At 34.0% G+C, this 18,231-nt stretch overlaps 1 protein-coding gene across 10 annotated transcripts in view; it reads right to left on the bottom strand.

The window, feature by feature from the left end:
- The window catches only part of Adgrl3 (adhesion G protein-coupled receptor L3), a 721,722-nt gene that overhangs the window by 57,567 nt on the left and 645,924 nt on the right, over positions 1 to 18,231 (bottom strand). For all 10 annotated transcript variants that reach the window (XM_076938716.1, XM_076938717.1, XM_076938710.1 and 7 more), the window contains 2 exons: positions 5,785 to 5,851; positions 3,710 to 3,801 (listed from right to left, as the gene is read on the bottom strand). In XM_076938716.1, coding sequence (XP_076794831.1) covers positions 3,710 to 3,801; positions 5,785 to 5,851 — 159 coding nt within the window. The remainder of the gene's footprint in view (positions 1 to 3,709; positions 3,802 to 5,784; positions 5,852 to 18,231) is intronic.

The following is an 18,231-nucleotide window of genomic DNA, read 5'->3' as shown; positions in this document are numbered from 1 at the left end:
TAGGCAGAGGAGGTGGGCAAAATCATCAAGACTTAACAAGCTTGAACTAGAAATTTGGAATTAAGTTAAAAATACTGAGACCCTTTGAAGAGTTTTATCCCAACTGTTACTTTACATGGTTGAACTAACGCTTTCAAGACCCCTCTCTCTGGATGGTGGCAAAAGAAGCCAAAAAAATAATATACTAAAAAAATTAATTGAACTATCACTGAGAGTACGCAAAAGACAATAGTGATTAAAAGAAATGGTGGTCGTGAGAGAGAATGAGGCGAAAACACATATTCGACAACATGTATGTATGTATGTATGTATGTATGTATGTATATATGTGTGTGTAAAGTGCATACATGTGAAAAATCATTTCTATTACAAATGAAACTTTATTAATTTAGTGATTTCTGTTGCAATTCCTAGAACAAGTAATAGAAGGTATAGTGGTTAGCTAAAAAGCCAATATGAAAGATAAAATGGTATGCAAAATAGTGTTGTTAATCAAAGGAAGGATGAAAGGAGGAACAGTGTAAAGTGCACAAACTACAAGAAGGTGAAACTAATATAATGAGCCCTTGACATCAACAGTTACATTAAAGGTAAATGGAATAAATATTCTAACTAAAAGATTCAGATGTATGATACCAAATTTAAAAATAGACCTAAGTATGTGCATAAAGTATGAGAACCAAACCTTAGTGAGAAAACAAGTGCATTAGAAAGGGTTTAAAAGCAAATCTATCATGCTTTAAAACTCTTGGATGTAATAATCTGGAAATTGTTTTCTAGGATTTCAGTACCTTATAGAGGAATAGGTTGAAATTACCTATATGGTGTGGTTGTTATGAGACGTGATGAAACATGTAAAACCCAACATAAGGGACAATTGAAAATGATCAGTAATGTTTATTATTAAGAATTTCATTAATGTATTTTGAATCTTTGATATGATTAAACGCATGCATGACTGAAACTCTTTTTCTTGACAGACTGTTCCTTTGTCACAAACAAACTTTCCAGTTTCCCAGTGATCCTTTAGATTTAAAGTAGCCATACAAGATGTATTATGTTTAGTGTTAATGAAAGAAAATGTTGTCTAGACTTGTATTTTAAAGGAATTTTCCTCCAGATTTTGAAAAATACTAAAGAACTTTCTTCTTGATAAGGATTTTTTTTTTCTTCCATGGACTCCCTTGATCTGTGAAAGAGCATCTTTCTTTGTAGAAGTGTGAACGGAAATACCTCAATGTATTAGTGTATTTTGTTTCCATCAGCACATGACATTACATCAAATGTTACTTCCTCCATTCTATCACAGTGGACCAAGTGTAGCCTTCCTGGCTTCTATTGTACAGCAGAAGAGTTCTTTCTTAACTGAAAGTTGCTGAAAGCTTCCATCATTGCTCTGATTTGATTCCTGGGAATTCCTCAGTTACTAACTCATCATGACTCCCTATTTTGTTTCCTGCATTCTTGATCTACTGCAGAGGTCATAGTCACAGTTCTAGTTCAAGTCACCCACCACAGCATTCTAGTTTTCCCTTATGAGGTTTTGAAAGGGTATCATCAAAGGCTTTACATTCCTGTGCACATCTGATGGTCAGGAATGAGTCACCACTTTACAATTATAAGGAGGGTATTATGACTCAGCAAAGGTAGATACACTCCAAAGACCCTAATCCTCTAAGCAGTTTAGACAGAATGTAAATCAAGGTATTCTGACTTATAACTTTCATTTTGGTTTCTATTATAAAACTAATAAGAATGATGCCATTAAATATAATTATTGGTCTTGATGTATTTAACTGTTCTTCTAAACAAAACTTGCTATCAAAACAACCTAGATAAATATATTATACTTTACAATATATGACAGTCAGTACTAAAATGAAATAATAAAGCTAAAGAAATCTTACAATGCACTATAAGGTCCTAAAACCACTTTAAAGTTAAGATTACATGATTTTTAACCTTTTAAATGTTTATATAAAGACCACATTTTATTTTTATTTGCCAAATGGCACATTAAAAATACCCTAGACAATGTTTACAGTATAAAATATAAAGCAATGGAGACATAATGTATAGTGATCTGATAAAGTATGTGATGATTCACCAATAATTAACTCTTAAATGTCAATAATCATTGTCAATAATATCTCAGTATACTCTGATATTCGAGTCACCAGTCATGGCAACTGTGTCTGGCACCAGATACAGAAAGTGAAGCATGAGACACACAACTGCTCACTGACATAGCTCAATAAGAATGGTTAGAACACGTGGAAGTTACATGTGCCCCCTTGAACATCTTGAATGCACAATCATTTAAATAGAATCCTTCATTCTAGTTGACACACAACATAGGCAAGACACATGAAAATGCAGTTTAGCATGGGTATAGATAAGTGTGTCAGAAAGACTATTATGTGTCTCAATGTTATTATCTTTTTCAAATATCAAGACCATTAAGTAAATTAAAATGTAATTTGTTTTTAACAAGGAATTCGGAGACTTTTCAGAAAATGAAATTTAGCATTTCTCTGTATCTTCTTTGCAGGTTAACATGAAATATGAATATTTTCATAGTTCTTCATACTTGTCTGAAAATAAAAATGTAAAAACTTGTAATAAATATATTTTTAAAGTGAAAGGATAATTGAGTGGAAAATGTTCTGGAGAGATTTATCTCCTAGGAAAAAGCATGTTCAAAGGTAGGTAAATTGAAACATATATTTTTATTTTTTAAAAAAAAAAATGGCTCAGAATCACTGAGAGGAAAGTCCAAATCCAATATGTTCTGAAATCCAATTATAATGATCAAAAGTTTCAGACTTTTGATCTTTAGAATTTAGACAATTTCACATTTCAATTTTCAGAGTAGGAATTTTCAACCATCGAACTATATACAAACTCTGTATAAAAATTCATTCTCAAATCTGAAATACTTAAAAATCTAAACTATTTTTGGACCTGGGCATTCTGGAAAAGACATACTCAACCTTTGCTTGTGAACAGTAGGGAAAGCTCACCTCTCCTCTCAGAAGGACTACAGGACAGCTATGAGCAACTTCTATATACTGAGAATCAGAATTTCAGGGTAGTTTTCCAGAAGTGTAACTATAAGTACTATTGGTTCTCATCCATTAACAGATGCAATTGCAGGTACTATCACTGTAGAAGGCATCACTGCAGGTAACATCATTTCAGGTACCATCACTATAGCAACCATCATTGCAAGTACCATCACTGCAGGTAACATCATTATAGGTACCATTGTTGCGGGTACCATACTTGCATGTATCATCACTGCAGGAGTCATTGCTGCAGGAAACATCACTACAGGTCCCTTTGCAGGCACCTTAGCTCTGAGGAACAGAGTACAATGTGAGAGATTTCATACAGTCACTGCACTACAAAGTGGTGTCTGTATTCATATGGAAATGCTGCACTTCTTTAAAAGACATAGTGAATGAAGGTATTAAAAGCACATTTATAAATTACAGATTACAGGGAAATGTAGGTTTGGAGCGAAGCTTTCATTCCATTGATTATATGCCAGTCAATTTACCTCAACTATCAATAAATTACCTTCCTCAACAAAACCAATACGTTGAACTTTGACATCATTTTGTCCTGTAATTTTTGACAATATAAACTATAGACTATAAACAATTTCAAGGTACAATCTATAAAAATAAAACTAAGAATCACTTACTTGATATTATCAAGACAGCCTGATTCAGGTTTCAGTATAGCAGTATGGTGAAACATTTTGTATAAAGCAATTCCAAGGAAGATTACATTCAGCTGAAATATAAAAGGTAGTGTTTTGTAGATAACTAGAGTAGAATTAAAGCAAGGTCATTCACTGCAAGGCATGAATTGTTCTGGGAAATTAGTTCTCAGTAGACTCTTAGAGAATTGGATCACTGGTGACTGTCTAATGCTTTAGCAAAGGCAAGAAGCCAGCTTTGGGAATTGTGGTACCCCTGAGTTATAAAACGTGACTGTGCCAAATCCACACTAAATACAAAATCAGTGATAATTTAGAAGGATGCTATTGAAATTTTCGAATAACTCAAAAGCCTACTGCTTGTTTAAGAAAACTGAATCCCCCAATACAGGGACTATTCTAAAAGAACTACAGTCTACATTGACATCCAATGAACATGTCTAGACTGATTAATCATAGATACTTTCCTTATCATTTTTTAGAGATGCACTTTTTCAGATGCTAAATTATTAATGTAAAACATTTTATTTTGTTTTTTTGAACAGTCTCAGTATGTAGCCCAACTGACCTATAACTCACTATGTAGACCAGACTAGTCTTGCACTTCTGGACACCCTCTAACCTCTGACAACCTAGTTCTGGGATTACAGACACACACACTACAACACCAGCCTACAATACAAATCCTAACCTCAGTGTATTTTGAATGCATAAGTAAAATGCATTAGAAAATGCTGGTTGAATTCTGATGCTACAATAAACTAAATTGTAAACAGATGGTCTCTTGTGATATTGTTATGCCACAAAACAGAAAAAATGTCTATAAATTGAAAAAATATAGTCTAAGAGACATTACCTATATGCTTTACATGAACATTATAAAGCAGTGGTTCTCAACCTTACTAATGCTGCAACCCTATAAGAGTTTTTCTCATATTGTGTGAAATCTCAACCATAAATATATTTTCGTTGCTACCTCATTACTGTAATTTTGTTGCTGTTATGAATGGTGATGTAAATAATTTTGGAGATAAAAGTTTACCAAAGAGGTTGTAACCCACATGTTGAGAACCACTGCTATAAATCAAACCATAGGCTGAATGGCACTTGAACTAGGGGACTGATTAGCTTCTAAAGTCTACAACTGGGGACTGATGCTGACCAGGAAAATTCAATAAAATATTCCACTGACATTCTCTCTATAAGGCAGTTTCACATTTCTTTATCAATGTTCTTCAAGTCTCAAAAGTGAAACTCAAAAGGTGAAGAAGTGAAAAAAAAAAAACAACAACAAAAAAAAACAACCAACACTGAGTTGCTAGAAACTCTTAATGTGGACTGGATGCAATTAGTGGAAAAGCCTGGTCCATATTGACATAAGCCAGTCCAGGTCATTATTCTGATTTTCTTGTCTTTCCTTTTCCTTTCTTTCTTTTTTTTCTATAATGATATTTGGTTATAAAATGACTCGTAGTCTTTCACATATCTGAGTAATGGTCAATGAGACTGATTTTAGACACCAGGCTTTTCCCATCATATGTTTGTATATACACATGCATGTACATATTTACATATGTACACACACAGTAGTGTACGTGACATAGTGTCACTTTCAAATCTGAAATATAAGTCTTGATAGCTTACATGAATTAATAAATAAATAATAAATATTGTAAGTAATAGCTAGGTGTTCACTTATATTTCTAATTCCTGTTTATTTCCGATTCTAATTATTTCAAAAAAGGATGCTGTTGTCAAAGTTAAAAGTCATCATTGTTCAGTTGTCTAGACAGCTGTGTTGTCTACATTGGACTGGATTCTTGTGTAGCCATTTATTTTTGCAATTGCTTACTTTCCATTACCAACAGTTTTGATGAACTACTTTACACTATAAAAGTAGACTATAATGAGTGTCTAATTGCTTGAGTTATGTAGGGTCATATAAGTACATGCTTTCCCCCAAATTAACCTATGTAAATTTAAGATATCTAGTACATGGATACTGGAAGTTCTTATTTCTTGACCTGGGAAGTGCATAGTTAATTAGGAGTTCTCACCATAATTATCAAGGTCGCTGGTCCTATAAAACTCCAAATGAAGTAGGTGTCAAGGCGAAGCCAACATCTGCAGTGAAACACAAGGGAGAGAAGCCATTCAAAGACTGGGTCCAGGACATATATCAAGAGTGAGCAGGTGACAGAGAAGAATGTGAACAGCACAGTATTCCACTGGGAGACAGGAAATATTACATTGCTTGTTCATTTAAATGCTGAATTATGTGCCCAATTTCTGACAGCACTGTTGATGGAGTAAGATAATTACTCCTGGAGAAAGCAGGGGAAAAATGGCATCAGGCCTATTTGCTAAGGCCTTTTGTGTCTGTCATTGAAAGCTTAGAGGGGAAAAGAAAAAGCCATACACATAGCCGTTAAAGCCACTAGCTTTAAGCTATCCTTTTCTCTCCAATTACAGTGCTACATAACCTGTCTATCAGCTGCCAGGCAAAGTGACATTTTCCTGTCAGGAAGATCTGAGGAAATTCAGTACAAGGAAGAAATAAATTTGGTATCAGAAGATTGAAGTTTAATTAGGTTGGGCAGCCAACCTTTGAGGATTCTGAAGCCTTAAAAAGAGCATGTTACTGTTCGTGCTTCTGGAGTTGCAAGTGGTCCTTAGCATCTGAAGAAGTTGATTCATGACCTAAAAAGTAAATTATTAATCACTTAATTTCAGGCACATTTAGTACTCCCCCAGTTCTTAAAGCCTCTGGGAAATTACATTTCCATTCTTCACAGTGACAGGAAGACAAAGCGAAAGTGACTTGTTATGTGAAAGATTAATGCAAATAGTGAACAAATTATTTGATGTTAAGAATAATATCGTGAATATTTTTCCACATTGCAATAGTGGAGGCATAATTACAACCAGAGCATTTCCACTGGTAAATCCTCAATAGCATTCATTTATGTGCTCTAAACTTGTATTCAAAGCATTAGAATATGCTGCTTATTATTATAATGTTAAGAGTGACAGAACACCAGACAGTTATCATGGAATGATTTCACACATCATTTCAGTATTGAACTGATAAAATATTGTCTTTCAGCTGATAAAATAGTATGAAAGTTGAAAAATAGAGTAGGTCTATGTCTGCTAACAGGATACATTTATGTACTGAGGGCTGAGAATAGCGCAGTGACCTATGAGGCTCTGATTTCAGTTGCCAGCACCATAAAGAAGAAAGGAAAAAGGAGAAATGGAGGAGGAGTAAGAAGAGGAGGAAGAAGAAAAGGAGGAGGAGGAGGAAGAGGAGGAGAACGAGGAAGAACAAGGTAAGAAATTAGGAGTGGTTGTTCAGTCAAAAGGCCATATAAAACATCACCCGTTTATTAAATATATATGTATTTAATAATAAAATAATAATTTATATATGATGTGCATATATATATATATATAATATCATACACATCCATTAAATATATGTATTTGTTTCAGTGGAAAGAAAAACCCCTACAAACTCATGTTATTAGGGATTGTCCCATACAGTGGAGTAGAGACACCAAAGTGTACAGTCCTAATTTAACTGTATGTTTTATCTAATAATTATGGAAAGTATGCCAAAATACTTAAAGTTTTCACTTGTGTGGTAGAGGCTGTGATTATCATTTGTAACTTTTTGTAACTTTTAAATTTTTCTAAAATGATTGATAGCTATATTTTTAAGCAAAAATTAAAAGTCATCAAACCAATCTCTAAGCACCTGGCTATCTTCTTTCACCTTAAATCCATATAAACTGATTTCAGTAGCAGTGAGGTAGACACACCATTCAGAGACTGAATACCAGTCCATAATTTCTACTTAGACTAGACGGTTTATTATTGTTCAAACATATAGAAGAATTCTGTTTGAAAAAGTATTATTATGGAATCAATATGAGCTTAAATTACTAGCCATGTATTTGTTTGAACAGGTATCTGGTATTTCAATATTTGGCATAGACGAAGGGTGTGGTGTTGCCTATGAACAGATGTAAGTATGAGAGATCTCTCTCCACCTAGTATCACTGTCTTCATTCTCACTGAGGGTGAGCTTGTCACACTTTGAAGAAACTCTGTGTGTGAATGATTTGAATAAGTATGGAAAATTCCATCAGTACCCATAGGCTCTTTACAGACTAGATTTTTTTCTTCAGGCCAAAAGCAATAAAGAACACAGCAAGTACATTTTTCTAGTCAAATTAAATATTATCCCCAAATTGTTTAAGCCATAGCAACGCAATATAACATTAACAATGCATTTTAGAATAAGTACTAATAGGATAATATATTTAAAGCTCAAAACATTTTGGAGAGGTCATCTAAGAACTAGAGCAAATAATTTGTACTATAGAAAAAATATGCTTCAATTTCTTACAGAAAATATTCTTTTACAGGTAATAGATAATTTTAATCATATTAGCAGTGATTTTGTTCAATTAAGGTTGGTATAAAACTTTAATATCATCATATATTTTGTTTAGATAACAGAATGACATTAACTTTATTCTTACCAAGCTTGATTTCAAAAAAATATCAGCTAGCAAATGCTTTATTTTAAGATATGAATTCGGCTAACAATCTCTTCTAGATGTGGAAGACAAGTGACATTATTTTTACTCTTTAAGAAAATTCTTCAGTATCTATTTATTTAAAATGATTTAAATTCCCTTCGTTAAGTGAAGAGGGGAAGAGGCAGTCTGAAACTCAACATGCACTGAGTAAATCATCCCCCATGCCTGCTGTCTGCACTTTACTATCCTCTGGAATCTGTGTGGAAAGAATGCTTTTTCTAATTTGATTGCCATATGGCCATACCTGCTGTTGTTTTTGGCTGCATGCTGGCTTTTGCAAAGCTCTCTGCATTTCATCTCTTTCCCATTACCCACCTTCAAAATTTGCATGGTGCTTGCCCCGTCCACTGTGCCAAGAATTATCCATGACCATAATGTGAAGAATGGTATTATATACTCATGATTGACCCTATATTTCTGTCCTACCCTACAACATTCTAAACTCTGGCTCCTCTATACTTATTGAATAAAATCCAAAACCACTGGCTAAGAGGAGACTAGATCAGATTAGTAAGACAAATGCTAAAGAAAAATCCATCATATGAAACAGCAAAAGGCAGCTTAAAAATGGTTAAATCTACTTCTCAATACAACGGTTTATCTGAAAACCGCAGTGAGTTACTAAGTAATTCTTAACTAACAAAATTGGAAAGTTTGATAGGCCATTTGTCTTTAATTTTCAAGACAACTCAATTTTGTATTTTTAAAGGATATTCAGTCTCTTGTGTATAATTTCTGAATTGTGCTTTTAGAAGTACTAAAAGAAAATACAGACCTATGGGAGAAAAGAAAACTCATCCCAGCCATCCTCCCTCTTACTTCTTCAATACAAAATACATTCTGGAATACAAAGGAAGAATTTTCATTTGCCACATCTGCCTTGGTTTTTGTTTCATTAATGAAAGACAAAGGTGCCATTGAAATCATCTTATTGTAGTAGTTTTCAAAGGATAATAAAATACTGCTATTTACATGATATCTTATTACATTGATATAATTTTATTGGTTTCAACACTCCAAAGAATCAATGCTAAGCCACAAATATAAACTATTTTCCTCTAGAATTGTTCTCCAAAATGTAGGACATATTCTTAAAATTAATAGTAAAGGAGTTGCTAACATGTTCTTTTAGAATCAATTACCTATTTAACAAGAACTACTTTCATGTAAACTCAGAAAGAGATGAACAAATTATTTTCTTATAACAGGAAAATTAATTTCTTAAAGTAACACAACAGAGAAAATATTCTGCTAAAATGTATCCTCTTTTCTAACTAAACTACAGCTTATCATTTTATTTCATACTGAAAAGGTGTGGTTCTGTATTTAGGAAAACACCAAGCAGCCCAGAGACACAACCATCACCCATAGCATGGTTCATGATATTGAGCCCCAATCAAACCAGCCAGTATAGTTTCTCATCCAGAATTTGATGCAAAGTAGATGAAAAATTATAGATTAAGAAGTCTATAGGAAATATTAATGTAACTAGAAACTATTTTTGGTATCATTAGATATTGAAATTGATGGTATTTTTATATCAAATTGTTTATGAGATTGTAAATACCATAATTACCTTTTAAGTCATGCACATATGTCTATATTTATACCCATTTTTGTTATATATTGTGCATATAACACTGTATTTGTACTGTTTATTATTTATTTTCTAACTTCCCGTTTTTCTATCATATCACTGTCTGTCTTTGTAATATCAAACAATTAAGGAAAAAATAAAAGAAACATGGGAAGAAACAAAGGAGAGCGGAGGGAAGAGGCAGATAAACTGCAAGCAATAAAGAATGTAGTCCTAAACTTGTTGAAAAATACAGATGTCAATGACTTCTAAAAGGTAATTGCCCTGGAATCATGATACAATTCACAGAACCTGAGGCTAAAATACCAAGGAAGGCTCAAGGGAAGACACATGGATCTCCCTGGAAAGGAGGAATATAATGGATTTTGCAAGTGGACTGGAGAAGGAGGTGTGGAAACAGGAGGGTTCAGATGTGGGTAGGGTGGAGGAAAAGAATTCTGGGAAAGAAGACTGGAAGTGATGTTCCTTCTTCCATAGGTCAAAATAGTAATAGGAGAATTATAATCACTAGTTTAATAAATGGACAGTTTTTAACTATTTAGCTTATATTTTTAAAAGTTGTTTATCATAAACTTTATATTTATTCAGTTCTACCAGCCAAATATAAAGTCATTAATAAAAGATAAAATTTGGTAAGTGCATATTTATTTTGCAATTTATATAATAAGTAATTCCATATATATCTGCATATATGCATACATAATCACCTATAAATGCACAGGTTTATATGTCACAGTAGTCTTGTGAATGTTTATATTCACCCTTATTTCACAGGTTAGAAGGGGTCAGGTTAGTAGTGATGTCTGGATTTTAATTCTAGTCTACCTGACATCATGGCATCTACAACAGGAAAAAGATACATACTAAATAAAATAAAAGTTGTAAATTACTTGGTAAACATGCATTCTCAACAAATAAATACAAAATCTACATGCTATATATAATGCATACATATTGAAACTTGTCTTTAGAAAAACATCAGAATTCTTTAAACATGTTGTATCTTGAAAATACATTATTTTGTATTTTACTGAATGGCTTTAGTACAATGATCTATATAAAAAATTCACATATTTGATTATTTTAAATATATCTAATATGTGTAAATTTGCCAGAATAATCAGGTTTTTTAATCCATCAAAACCCACATCATGTCTAATTTTTTCCTCTGCCTTACAATATCCCAACCCCTCTTTACTATGCTGCAGCTAGAACCTATACTGAACATGTCATATAAATAGTAGCATGAAATATATGTAGTCTTTTTTTGATAGACCTCATTGAAACAAAATAATATTTTAAAGTTTATCCATTCTGGAACACTTAATACTACCTAACTTTATTGAGAATAATATTCAATCATATAGCTGTATCACATTTTGTCTTTTTATCTGCTGATGATATAAGGGGCTACCATTGCTTAGGTATCAAAACCATTGTTATTGGTTTTTATGGACTTATGTTTTGCTTGGTCATTGGGTAACTATGATTTGTTTCGTAATGCAAAAGGAACTTGTTGTTTTACTAAGGCTGATCTCAAATCTGTGGTCTCAAATTAACCATCCTGCCTTCAAATACTAGGACAATTAGCCTGGCCTCTATACCTATGTATGGTTAGGTATTTTTTTTTTAACATTTTGAATGATTCCAACTTCTATGTCTTTAACCTTTATTATATCTTTTATTACCACCACTCCAGTAGATATGGACATTCTAAATTATACAATCGCCACTAGAGGCGAAATGACAGCTGTGGACATTTTAAAATTTCTTTTTATCCAAAAATAACTTAAGTACAGTGTGCCTTATAAAAATAGCATGACAGCAGTCCAGATTTTTGATACAGTTCTGGAATAGATAACTCCTCCATAGAAAATGTATGCTCAACATAGTATTTTTTCCTGTGGTAATAGCTTCATTCCAGTGATAAGACTGCTTGGTAGGAACATGGTGCCACAATAAAACTTCAGTCTTCAATACATGTATGCACAGAAAGCATGCTTAAAGATGTTAATAAAATAATATTTAAATATACATGCATTTTCCATATACACACTGAATGAGTGCTATCTTGTTAGGTCATTGAAAAGTCTATCTTCATTGGCTATACTATTTCACATATCCAACCTAAGTCATGAGTTGGTGACATAGTCACTGAGAAGAAGTTGTGTGTCAATTAAAATAAGAATGCTTTGTGATGCACATAATGATTGCAGAGAGTACTACTGGTTAAAAAACAACACTCTGAGAGGGTTTAGCTGCTTAGAAATTGTGAACAAATTTATAAAATAAACCCATGAACCAAAGCTCAATATTTCTCAAGTCTTTCTGTGTTAACACTATAATGTAGTTGGTTAATACTATAATGTACTGTCTTTATAATAATCAATGAACATTTCTCAACCTAAGTGGTTATATACGTTTATTTGATAAACTGGAATAAAGACACATGTGAAATTTTATTTAACACACATTACAACTTAATAATCATTCTTGAGCCAGGGAGCTATGGAGTGAAATGGAAGCGTTCCTAGATGGCTTCACAGTGCCTTTCAGACTGCAATTCTTTTAAATCCATGTACTTAGAAGCCCTGTATTGATTTTCCAGGTCACACTTTATGTCTTAGCCTAGCCTCTAGCTTCACCCCATTCCAGTTCTCTTGTTCCTCTTTGTCCTCATTTCTGAGTCTTTCCTCCAACCCACTCAAGATGCTATCTTCTTGCTTGTACACATGAGATTATGATAAAGGTTCTAAGCACATTTAACTGTTTGAACTCTCCCTATTTTTCTAATATTTTGATAAATTTGTAAAATGAACTGATTTGTTTCAGGTGATAAAAATAGTATTTAGAACTGAATTTTAGAACAGTCCTGTTTGAATTGTTGTTAGTTTCCATTACAATCAAGTTCTGACAGTATCTCACAGAATAGTTTCACTGACTGTCCAGAAGAATAAAGGCATGAAAGATCAGAGATAATATATGCTCACTATTAACAGTGCAATTCTGACCTGTAATCTACTAGCCGGAGGGTATTTCTAAAAGATTTTTTGGTTATTTAAATGGATTTTTTAAAATGCCGTGATATTGTGTCCAAATGTAAGTATATTTTTGAGTATGTGTCAATTAGACTAAAAGATTTTTATTATACAAACATCAGAAGATAATGATTCTTTTATAAGCATTGCAAATTGATGACAAACTAAACATCTTAAGATGAAATTAGGTATGCCTGGTTCATGAGTATGCGTTTTGTACATAATAAATTCAACGGCCTAATAACATTTCATAGAAAAACACATTGTAATCCATCAGCCAGATGGAATATGATAGTTATCTCTATCTGTATCAAAATAACATTTATTTTGCTACAAGACAATTTTATCCCTAATGTCATCATCCGCCATTGCCATCAGTCTCTTTCCTAGAAATGTAAGCTGTTATTATTAAAGATTTCAGACAGAACACCTTATTATTACTATGATGAAATGATTAAATACAGTAGAAGAAGGAAAAAGAAGAAATCTATTATTTAGATTATATTATAGTACTATACTACATTAATTAGAATTGTTCTGTGTATATTCTTTACATTAAATTATTATAAAAGTTAAGAATCATGACATTTCCAAGACATAGCATTTACTTTACAAAGATTAATAAACACAGCTGGAAATATCTTCAATTTCTGGATTATTACACTTTATATTAGACTAAATTATTCACATGCTCTCTTTTTTCTTCTCAAATAATATTTTTATTGATATAGCTCACAAGCCATAATATACTCCTCTGAAGTATGTACTTCAAGTGTTTTAATATGCTCTTAATGTTACACACTCATCACCACAGATTTTAGAATATTTTCATCAACCCCTAAAGCAGCCCATTAGCAATTCCTCTCCGAGTCACAGAATTTTGCATTTTAATTAATGTACTCTCCCCCTAAGAAATTGGACATTTTTGTTTTTTAGAAAACAGTGAGTGTATCATAAAGCTTTAGAGGTACATGAAAATTAGAATATTTTTAATATCTTGCGCAGTTACATGAATGGATATAGGTATTTATTTTTTAATTTATTTATTTTATTTTAATGTACATTTGTGTTTGGCCTTCAAATATGTCTGTGTGAGGGAGTTGGATCCACTAGAACTTGAGCTACAGACGGTTGTGGGCAGCCATGTGGATTCTGGGAACTGAACCTGTGTCCTCTGGAAGAACAGCTAGTGCTCTAAACCCCTGAGCCACCTCTCCAGCCCTCATAAGCATTTCTTAAGTGAAGTCTTTCTGATGACTTCCAAAATTTTGTTTTGCTGGAACATTTCACAATAAAGAGAAAAGTCATATATTCATATGGTCTGTGAAAAGTCAGGTGAAATAAATAAAATTTATTTATCTGGAATAAAATACAAGCAGCGAACAACAATTACAGGAACTGGGAAGACAGAAGACAATAAATACAGAAGGCAGAAATACTACAAATTGAATCAAAATTCAGTGCCTTGGCTGGGAGTGTAGCTCAGTGATAGGGTGGTTGCTTCAGATGCAGCGAGCCAAGTTCAATCCCCAGAGCCACACACAAAATTAGTTTATTAAATTTATTGGTTTTAATTTTATTTAAGAAGATATCTTAATTAAGTCCAAATGGAAATATGACACATTCGCCTATCACCAAAATAATAGCTTCTCTTCAATACTTGCATCCTCAATGAACAAAACAATCATAGGCTTCAATGGTTCAATGAACTCCCCAAAGTAGAAGTTAAATATATATCCCCATAGATCCTGGAGTCAGCTTTGTAAACAGTTTTTATGTGGCTAAAATAAACAAACAAACAAAAAAAATGCTTCATTCCTGTCTGTGATGGAATTTGACCAGAATTTTCTCTATTTTTCCTTTCCTCTTTTACTTATCTTCTGTCATCTATCTCTGTTTTGCTTTGCTTTTGCTTGGGAAAAATCATAAGTGTATAACTGGGCATTTAACAATTGTTTAGAATCATGTCTGGGAAGTAAATTATCCTCTATTCCCACAGAGTAATAATGTCATTAAATGAGACCTACCAGTCGTGGGGCAGGAAATTAAAATAATGACGGCCAAGGCTTTAACCAAGTCACTAGGGATTGTGTATTATTGATTCTAAGAAGACAGATTCCTACTATCCAGAAAAGGGACATCTGTTTCAAAATGAATGACCCAGACACAAAAGAAACAATTTGACTCAGTCCAGTAAGGGGAAAATTTACAAATAACTCAGAAGAAAAGATAAATATTGAACCAAAAACAAAACAAAAGAGAATATGCAGGACATCCAGCAAGCAAGATAGAGTTGCTTAGGAACAATACTGGAAATTGTATAAGGTTACACATAATGATATAACTCAGCTTAATTTCTTAGGGGGAGAGAGCATTAATTAAAATGCAAAATTCTGTGACTCGGGGAGGGATTGCTAATGGGTGTCTTTAGGGGTTGATGGAAATATTCTAAAATCTGTGGTGATGAGTGTGTAACATTGACAGCATATTACAACACTTGAAGTACATACTTCAGAGGAGTATGTTATGGCTTGTGAGCTCTATCAATAAAGATATTATTTGAGAAGAAAAGAGAGAGCATATGATGAGTCTAATTCCTCTCTCCTAAGACATCTTTAGAAGCAAAGTTGGATAAAGCATTTTGCTAATCGTAGTCTGGTCCCGCAGCTGTGATTGGGGCCAAAGGAACGAATTCAGATTTGACCGAAATTTACATCCAACTTGAAAATAATTGTCACATCGAGACAGATAACCTATCCTGTCCCGGTATTTAAAAGAAGAAGAAGAAGAGGAGGAAGAGGAGGAGGAGGAGGAGGAGGAGGAGGAGGAGGAGGAGGAGGAGGAGGAGGAGGAGGAGGAGGAGGAGGAGGAGGAAAGAAAAAACAAAACAAAAAAAGAGAAAAAAAACCCAAAAAAAACAAAACAAAACAAAAAAAACAAAACCAAAACCAAAAAAAACAAAACAAAACAAAACAAAACAAAAAAAAAAAAAACCCAAAAAAAACAAAACCAGCATAAATGGAACAGTCTCCTTTTAATCGTATCAGTGGCATTTGGGAACCACATGCTCTATTTTAACTACGCCTTTGATAACCCTGATGTCTTCTTTCTGTCACTAGTCTTTATGAACCCTCATTTCTGGGAAGCAAGGTACTTTATGTTCAGGCTGCTGGTGGCTGGTGGAAAGCCACGAAATCTGGCTTATTAACATCTATACAAATTGATGTTATCTAACCTTGTCTGAGACTTCACTGCTGCCTCAAAGTCCTTCTGTTAATGTCTAATTGGCCATTTAACACATTTCCCATAGACCTCGTCTTAAAGCTCTTCAAATTCCTATTCCTTTTACAATGACCTCTCCACTTTACCTCACAGAAGTCAGCATCCTTTGCCTGGTCAAACTGTCCCATGCTTAGAAACATAGCTTACTCATTCCTTCCTTCAATTCCCTCCAAAGACAAAGATTATTTCACCATCACAAAAGGAAATCCAACTGCACTCGAAACCTGATAGATTATCAAGGGTTTGTTTACACCCTTCTCTATAATGATAGACAAGTCAGGATGAATGTGCTTGATTTTTCTCATCTACAAAATTTATACCACAGGCATGGTGAATTCTAAAGCTACTTTCAACACATTCAGTTAAGGTCTTTCTAATGTTGTATTTAGTTTTATATCTTTTTTTTTTTTTAATCATTCTGGGACCTTCCCTTTCCTGAATAGCCTATATACACTGAATATCAACTCAAACAATAACCACTTTTCTCTCCGTTAATTTCCTGTCAGCTGGATTCTTCTCAGCCTATGCATTCCTAAGACTTTATCCTTCACAAAGGCCTCCTGTATATCATTTTTATTTGTTTGTTTTATTTTGTATTGTTTTGTTCTGCATGCCAGGCAAGTACTCTGACACAGAATTGGAGCCTCTCCAGCTCGTGTGACACCATTTCAAAATTCCTCCATTACTTTTATCACATAAGCCAATAATTTCAGCAAATTTACATCAGGGTATACATACTATCTGAAGCCTCTGATAACTTATTTTTTTCACACCTTCCAATTTGGCTGGTGCTTCTAGCACTGTCATGAGATAGCTGTTGCAAAGGTCAAGTAACTTTCTGTCTTGCTTATCCTATTTGAGTTACCTTTGACATAAATCACCACTGGTTCTGAAAGGCTAACATGAAAACCTCTCTTTCCATGACCTTCAGTCCCAAGGTTCTGTTTCTATGGTTCTGCTTATTCTTCTCTGCGTTTATTCTCCTTCCTCAGTGTACCCCTATAATGTAGGTTTCTTCAATAGAAATTTTCATTCATTGATTGGGATCTCTGTTGACATGAAAGCACTTTGAACTAAATGACTTTCTTTATTTTAAAAACGACTTATTTTTATGTGATGGTGTGTCTGCATGCGTGAGGGTGCCAGATGCCCTGGAACTGATATTCCAGGCAGTTGTAAGCCATCAAGTGTGTGCTGGGAATTAAACCTGGGTGTTTGAGATAAAGAGGACCAGTGCTCTTAAAGGTTGGAGCCATCTCTCCAGCTCTAATACCTTCTTTTTCATTTTTCTTTCCCCTTCCTTTTTCTCCCTCCCTCTGTGTTTGCCAGACTGTGTTTCTCTGTGTAGCCTCAGCTGTCCCGGAACTCTCTCTGAAGACCAGGCTGACCTCCAGCTCAGAAATCTGTTGTGGATGGGCCTGGTGCTGTTTGAGTTTTAATGCTAATTCTGCTCTCCTGTGAGGTTCTGAGGATAAGGAGTGAGTCTTACTTCGGTGACTTTTTGTGAACCAAGTCCCTAATGAACAAAGGAGCCAATCACTGAGCCTGTAGGAGGGACTTCCGGGTTGGATGGAGGGAGAGAGGAAGCAGGAGAGAGTTAGGGGATTTTGAATTAGGGATAGCATAAGGGCGCCATAACTACTAGTGTGTCCTGGTTTCATGGCAAATCTGCCAGGATATGCCACTGGAGGAATTAGATTTATATGGCTTACAAGATTAGGATTCTAGTTGCTGTGCCCAGATATTGCATTACCATTGTTTCTAAACTAAGTTTGTGGGTTTCTTTTTTCTTGCTATGACTCAACTGGATTCAAGATAAGGCGGTACAGCGTGGGTTTGCCTGATATGCACCACAAAGGCATATCAGGTTTTGAAGGAGTGGTAGATCAGGAGGATTTGAAGCAGTGGTAGATCCCACCAAGGGAAACTACCAAGTCAGGTGGAGAAGTCTCAAGAGCCCTGGGCCAGGGGGTCTGC

The sequence above is a fragment of the Arvicanthis niloticus genome, chromosome 7, assembly GCF_011762505.2.
Source record: "Arvicanthis niloticus isolate mArvNil1 chromosome 7, mArvNil1.pat.X, whole genome shotgun sequence".
In the NCBI taxonomy this organism is placed as follows: Eukaryota; Metazoa; Chordata; class Mammalia; order Rodentia; family Muridae; genus Arvicanthis; species Arvicanthis niloticus.
Note: the sequence above shows the minus strand (reverse complement) of the source record. Positions and strands in the feature narration are given on the sequence as shown.